General features: G+C 40.9%; 1 protein-coding gene across 1 annotated transcript in view; it reads left to right on the plus strand.

Moving 5' to 3' along the window:
- Positions 1 to 6,844, plus strand: part of LOC308370003 (sodium/calcium exchanger 2-like) — a gene marked incomplete at both ends in the record, with an annotated part of 70,218 nt that extends 63,374 nt beyond the window's left edge. Inside the window, 3 exons of the mRNA XM_080844562.1 lie at positions 2,955 to 3,048; positions 5,890 to 6,168; positions 6,468 to 6,844. Coding sequence (XP_080700688.1) covers positions 2,955 to 3,048; positions 5,890 to 6,168; positions 6,468 to 6,844 — 750 coding nt within the window. The remainder of the gene's footprint in view (positions 1 to 2,954; positions 3,049 to 5,889; positions 6,169 to 6,467) is intronic.
- Between the last annotated feature and the right edge of the window lie 454 nt (positions 6,845 to 7,298).

Raw genomic sequence — 7,298 nt, forward strand, 5'->3', positions numbered from 1 at the left:
ATATGAAATGAAATAGAGGGAGGAGATGAAAAAACAGGTAGGAAGAAAGGAGTAAGAAAAGAAACAGGGACTGGAGAGTGGAGAATCTGAATTAGAATCTGAAGTAGAGGGAGATACAGAGAAAGAAGAATCTGAGACTGAAGACACAGTCTGGGAGGAGAAAAAGAGAGCAGATGCTACCCACATATCTGGACAGAAAAGCAACATACTTTTCTTTACTGTTACTTGAAATTTAATAATCTTCAAACTACAAACACATTTATTCATTGTCATTGATTGTATATGACTTTAACTGATAACATAATGCAATATAGCCAGGACAGCATGAGTGCCAGCGCTTTGTGTTGCGTTGCTCCGCATCGCATTGCATCGCGTTGAATCTCGTTGCATCGCGTCGAGGTCTGTACGATCACATAATTCATAGTTTACCCACCTCTTATTTTACCACTACAGCACTGGGTGAAATGTCTACAGATTACCTCAACAAATTAACAGCTACAATGCCAAAGGTCTGCAATGCTGTAATTGCTGCAAATGGTGCATTCTTTGACGAAAGCAAAGTTGGAAGAACAAAATTTATATTTAAAATAAAAATCATTATTTCTAACTTTGTCAATGTCTTGACTATATTTTCTATTCATTTTGCAACTCATTTGATAAATATAAGTGTGAGGTTTCATGGAAAACACGTAATTGTCTGGGTGACCCCAAACTTTTGAACTGTAGTGTATGTGCTGTAGCAAGAGTCTGGTAATTATGTTGCATGTAGTTATTGGTAATTCCTCATGCAAAACTTTCATTACTTAGTTATTTGTCCTTCACTCCATTCCCAAAAAATGGGAACAGCAACATTATTCTGTATAATAATGGCGTAGTTTACTGTAAAATCTTTTGTAATACAGCAGGAACTGTATCTTAAAATAAAGTCAGTGAATTACTAGCACTATTAGCCATTTCAAAGTTGTATGGGATAGCCATTTCAAGCAAAAATGCTACACCCTCTCCAAACACATACACACACACACATGCTACCTCATTCCTACTCACAGTGAAACCCATGATTTTATTGTATTAAGAGTTTACTTAGTGTTATGGTGTTGTGTGGGAATGGATACTAAACATTTAAGTCAAATCGTTAATCGATCCCCTTGCAACCACTGAATTCACGTGTTTGAGAACCAATGTAGTGAATGAAGGGGGTAAAAGCCTAACCCTAACCTTCACCCCCTGTGAGGACTTTTACCCCCTTCATTCACTACATTGGTATCAGAGAAAGCTTTCGCTCCGCTGATGCCCCATTATTTCTTTCAGGATTGTTGTTGATGTCTATGTGAAGCCATTTAACACCATCCACAAGAGGTTGTGATCACTCTGAGCCTAAGACTGTCTGTTATTAGTAAGCTGGTTTTGAGAAATTAAACTTTGCGTTCTGCAGCAAACGGTGTTACTTGGTTTTTATGGTTGCCTAGTTTCTATGCTAGCTAACTAGCCAGCTTAAGGAAACTTTGACCCCAATCATTGGTCACCACAGAGGAGTGCTCGCGCAGAGCTTCCTTGTCATTGGTCACCCCAGAGGTGTGCTGGCTCAGAGCTTCCTTGTCATTGGTCACCACAGAGGTGTGCTGGCTCAGAGCTTCCTTGTCATTGGTCACCACAGAGGAGTGCTGGCTTAGAGCTTCCTTGTCATTGGTCACCACAGAGGTGTGCTGGCTCAGAGCTTCTTTGATCTATTCTAGCTTTCAGAGGCAGCACATCATTAGGTTCAGTCCTGGGGCCCTTGCTCTTTTTAATTCACATGGGAAATAAAGTTATAATTCCACTCGTATGCTGATGATACGCAAATTTACCTCAGAACTACACCTGACAAACACCTGGCTCTATCCCCATCATTGTCCTCTGATGCGCATGTTAAAACTGTCTGCCAAACATCTGTTTACCACCTTAGAAACATTGCAAGGCTAAGACCCTCTCTACCTAAACGTGCTGCAGAAAGGATGGTGCATGCATTTGTCAGCTCTCCTCTTGACTATTGCAACTCTCTGCTAGCAGGTCTACCAGCCAAACGGTCCAGAGGTTAAAGTCAACCCAGTCCTCCACTCCCTCCATTGGCTTCCAAATAACCAACGCATCATATTCAAGGTCCTACTGTTAGTTCACAAGGCCATTAACTCTTCTGCGCCAACCTATCTCCAGGACCTCCTCACCCCTCAATCCTCATCCCGGACACTTAGGTCAGGAGATTCCAACCTCCTTTCAGTTCCCCGGACTAAGCATGCCAACATGGGAGATCGTGCCTTTTCATCTCTAGGGCCTCGCCTATGGAATAACCTCCGGAAGAGGATAAGGGCCTTAGATTCCCCCACTGACTTTAAGTGTAAACTAAAAACTCACCTTTTTATCTCTGCCTTCAACTAAGGTCTTGGTTCTTATTTTATTTTGATTGCCTTCTTTTTTTAATTTTAACTTTGATTCATGATTTTGATCTATTATTATTAACTGTCTTTGTTTGTGACACTGTTTGATTGCTTGTAAAGCACCTTGAGACTTCTCTGTTTGTTAAAGTGTGCTGTATAAATTAAATGCATTATTATTATTAGCATTATTATTATTATTATTAATAATAATAATAAGCCCTCTGTTTTTTGATTGGTGGAAATGAATGTTTGAATTTGAAGATGGTACGTATCGATGTACATAAGGTGTAACTATGCAATTACAAAAATGTAATTAATTATTTAATTACTCCCATGTATGCATTGTCAAACAAACTCTAGTAGTTACATTTTTAGTAAATGTTGAAGTTGAGTTTCACATGCATGGTAAGCCAATATGCATGGAAGTGAGCTGAATACATTTTGTAGTGATATATCCTGTCCCAATGTCTCATACGTCCCATTGAAATTGATATTTGATGTGTAAATCTCAAGCACTGAGCTCTGTGTTCTTGTGCTCAGACCACAGTGGATCAGCTGCTGAAGGACACCAACATGGCTGTAGTGATCGGAACTCACTCCTGGAAGGAACAGTTTATTGAGGCAGTAACTGTTCGTGCAGGTGAGCTGTGTAGTGGGATAATTTAAGGGGAAAAACAATACATTGTGTATAATATACTATGTGTCATGTACAGAGGAACATTTGATTTACTTGCATGCCAAAATGATTCTCCAAACATAATTGGAATTTACATACAAGCAACATAACAAAATATTCTGCAGATATTCCACAAAATATTCCATTCCTGCATGGGTTGCTGATGGGCATTAAGAAGCCATGGATAATTTAACTAAGGAGTTAAGATGTGAGTGAGAGTAGGGTTGATAAAGGATGTCCCTGTGATTATGACTATGATTTGGCCAAAGGCACCAAGCAGTAGTGAGAGTAGGGTTGGTACAGACTATCCCTGTAATTATGGCCTATGATCTGGCCAAAGGCACCAAGCAGGAGTGAAAGTAGTGTTGGTACAGAATATCCCTGTAATTATGGTCTATGATCTGGCCAAAGGCACCAAGCAGGAGGCCCCACAATCATGAGTGTCACTGGTTTTATACAACAATTCTACTACCAGCTAATGCGTCACCCATTCTTTCGCCCTGTCATTACTTGGTATAGTTGTAAGAACATTGGGCCTCATTCTTGATCATTTTCTGAAATTCTTCTGAAATGTTACTTATGCGACTTCGTAAAAACAACGTTAGGGAAACACTTTCGCCGCATTCCCGCACGCTTGAAAATGCGTTCATAAACAGCCGAAGTCTTCTCAGCTGTGTTCCCCCGGATTAGTTTCTTAAATTGATGCGCGTTCTCGTGAAAGTGGATTTGCACAAGGCTTTGAACCGGTTCACAGAACGAAAACGAAAACCAGAAACTTTTGATGTTTTGCTAGGAACAGAAACGAAACCAGAAACTTTAAAAAAAAATATGTTCCGGATCAGAATCGTTTACCTAAAATAATGGTAACCGGTTAATAACGTTATTTTTTCGCTCTTTCACAAGATTCCTAAATGCAATATGATTGGTGATGTTCTCTTCCGGTCGTTAACTTAGGTACTAGAGAACCGTGCCGCGCGCCGCCAGCTGGTAGCCTTATCGGATCAAATCTATGCACAAGCTGTAGCCACCTAGCCTGGCCATTACCAGCCTGTGACTCCATTTCATTCCGTCTTTCAGTCTGGGCCAACCCAATGCATTTTGGTTTCCAAGATGGACGGGTGCTTATCTTGAGGTTTAAAATCATTGGAGTTCCCTTAACCAATCAGCAACGTTTAGTAAGCATTCGGTAGATTAAACTCTTCCCAAAGCCAGTTGGGAGAAGAGCTACGACGTCCTTTCCAATCATAAAACTTACAAGAAAATACTCTTGTTCTCCTTTTAATTTTCTGATGTTCTCGAGAGTTGAGACAACTTTTCCGATAGCTTTTCGTGTCTTTTCCTCCAAGGCGAGTTTTGCGTCACAGCTCTGAACTGTTCGCTGATTGGTCCTGCAAAATTTTGAGTTCTGGAGACGATTGTCAATGGGGTTGGGCCAGACTGAGTATGAGCTTGAAATCAATTCAGGCGGAAATACGTAGGCTGGTGTCACCAGGCTAGTAGCCACCAGTCTCTCAAACTCAATCTTAAGAAGAGGTAAATATTGTACCAAGTATCTCACACATGTTTGTTTTAAATAGGAATTCTATAAGATAGGCTACGAATTTCCAATGCATTGTTGTAAAAATCTGCAGGGTCAAGTTAATGAAATTATAGCTAAATTGGACAGTTAGCATTGGCAGTAGACTACCTTGCTATTGCCCAGCATAACCGACCCTAGTTTGTTAAGTCTTTATTTAAAACGTGGGCTAATACGGTAGTTCTCATATTTGGAATTTGAACTTTTTTGTTCAGATGGGAAGACATTGCGAGAATCCTATGCGGCAGCATTATTCATTTGACCCCGCGACTAACAAATCCAAATACAACATTGAGGGATGTATGTAGATACCATTGTAGTTTTGTAATATTTGTATTGTCTCTGTTGACAAAAATGCACTGATTGGGCCCTGACGAGGTTTGGCAGACGCCTTTGTCCAAAGCGACGTACAAGGGAGAGAACAATCAAGCTACGAGCAATAGAGACCTAGTGTAACAATAAATACTACTTTACATAAGAAATAGAAAAACGAGGCAGTTCATTCCACCAACCTGGATCTACAAAGGATAATAGTCTGGATTAGCATTCTGGTGTTCTCCACGGCGGTCATCTTGTGGTTATTTGAGCAATCGCATTTGAGAAGATTCCGGCAGAGTTTCAACTGCTATTTCGCGTTCTGAAAGTCTTCTGAAGTTCAGACGAAATCCCAGATGAGAAAACTATGGAGAATGGCAAATGTTTTCCTAAATCCACCGAAGTGGAGTTCAGAAGAAAGTCCTTCTTAAAGTCTTCTCAACTGCTGTTGAGAATGAGGCCCATTATCTATTAGGAACGTATTATTTTGTGATATGGATGTGTTATCCATGTGTATTATATTAGTAATTATATGTAATTGAATGAACCATTGCAACTGGTACCATGTCATCAAAGCATGAAGTCACCCCACTGTCACCAGACTGAGTGGGCACATGTTGCAGAATGACATCAGCAAACATGCAGCATTTGGAACACTGCAGCCCTGATTAGGCCCAGGACAACTGACCCTTTGTCCCCCTCTGTGGATCTAAAGTAGTAGTTTGTGTTATTTAACCATATTGATACTTGTCGACGTCCAATTGAGTCCATTTATTGTGATTCGAAATGTAAATTTAGATTTGAAATGTATTGCAAAAAGTAAGTGGTAAATTAATGAATTTATTGTCATTACAGAGACAAAACCACATATACTGGAATCAATTTGAAAACGGTGTCTGTGTTTTCAGGTGATGGAGACGGTGAAGAAGACGGTGAAGGAGAGCAGCAGCGCCCGTCTGGTTGTGACTACTGCATGCACGTCTTTACAGTGTTCTGGAAGATTCTCTTTGCCTTTGTGCCCCCTTCTGAATACTGCAATGGCTGGGCCTGCTTTGTTGTCTCAATCATTATGATAGGTCTTCTTACGGCTGTCATTGGAGACCTTGCCTCTCACTTTGGCTGCACTGTAGGCCTACGGGACACAGTCACTGCTGTAGTGTTTGTGGCCCTGGGCACCTCCATTCCAGGTGGGTACGCCTTTGTGTGGGTACGCCTTGTTACATGTCTTCTAGTCATCTCCAGTATGTTTTCAAAACAGTGACAACCTACTGCATGTATGCATTAGTGTGAGGTTGGTAGTTATTGCATTGTTTTGCAACAACAGGTGAGTAGGTTCGTTCCAATGGATATAATGTTATATTAACTTCTGTAGGTTCGTTCCAATGGATATAATGTTATAGTAACTTCTGTAGGTACGGTAGAATGGACATAATGTAATAGTAACTTCTTGTTTATTGCTTTCTCTCTCAACTATTTCACTCCTTAGATACCTTTGCTAGTAAAGTGGCTGCTGTACAGGACAAATATGCTGATGCGTGTGTGGGAAATGTGACTGGCAGCAATGCTGTGAATGTGTTCCTGGGCATTGGTGTGGCCTGGTCAGTGGCCGCCATCTACTGGGAAGTCAAAGGAGAGGTGTTCCGTGTGGATCCTGGCTCTCTGGCCTTCTCCGTCACCCTCTACACCATCTTCGCCTTCGTCTGTATGTCCGTGCTAATGTTTCGGCGAAAACCATCCATTGGAGGAGAGCTTGGGGGTTCACGGGTTTCTAGGATCTTCACGACTCTTCTCTTCTTCGGCCTGTGGCTCCTCTACATTCTGTTCGCCAGTCTGGAAGCCTACTGCCACATCACTGGCTTCTGAGAGAATGGAAACACAAGTACAGTATAAGTGCTGTAAAAAGACACATATACACACACATGTGTATGTATACTTGACACTAATTGATGAGTCAAATGCACAGTGAGAGTACATTCATATTTATGTGTACATTCATATATATGTATATGTGTGTATTTCTGACACACCAAAGGTTCTGTGTGCTTGACCATGCTATTATACTGCACATCTTCATGGACCTTCTCACCAATCCACACAATAACATGGATTTGCACATATGTCAGAGGTTAAGTTACTGTAATTCCTTGGAAATTTCACAAGATCTACTGCATGGATTACAGATGTATGCATTAATTAGAAAACATTATTGGAGCAACACTGCATACCTCAAAAAATCTTCAGGCAGTCAAGAGCTCCTGGGTATGATTGTATTTGTGCCCAAAACATCTTCAGGCAGTCGAGAGCTCCTGGGTTTGAT

Source organism: Sprattus sprattus, assembly GCF_963457725.1.
Source record: "Sprattus sprattus genome assembly, chromosome: 1".
Classification (NCBI taxonomy): domain Eukaryota; kingdom Metazoa; phylum Chordata; class Actinopteri; order Clupeiformes; family Clupeidae; genus Sprattus; species Sprattus sprattus.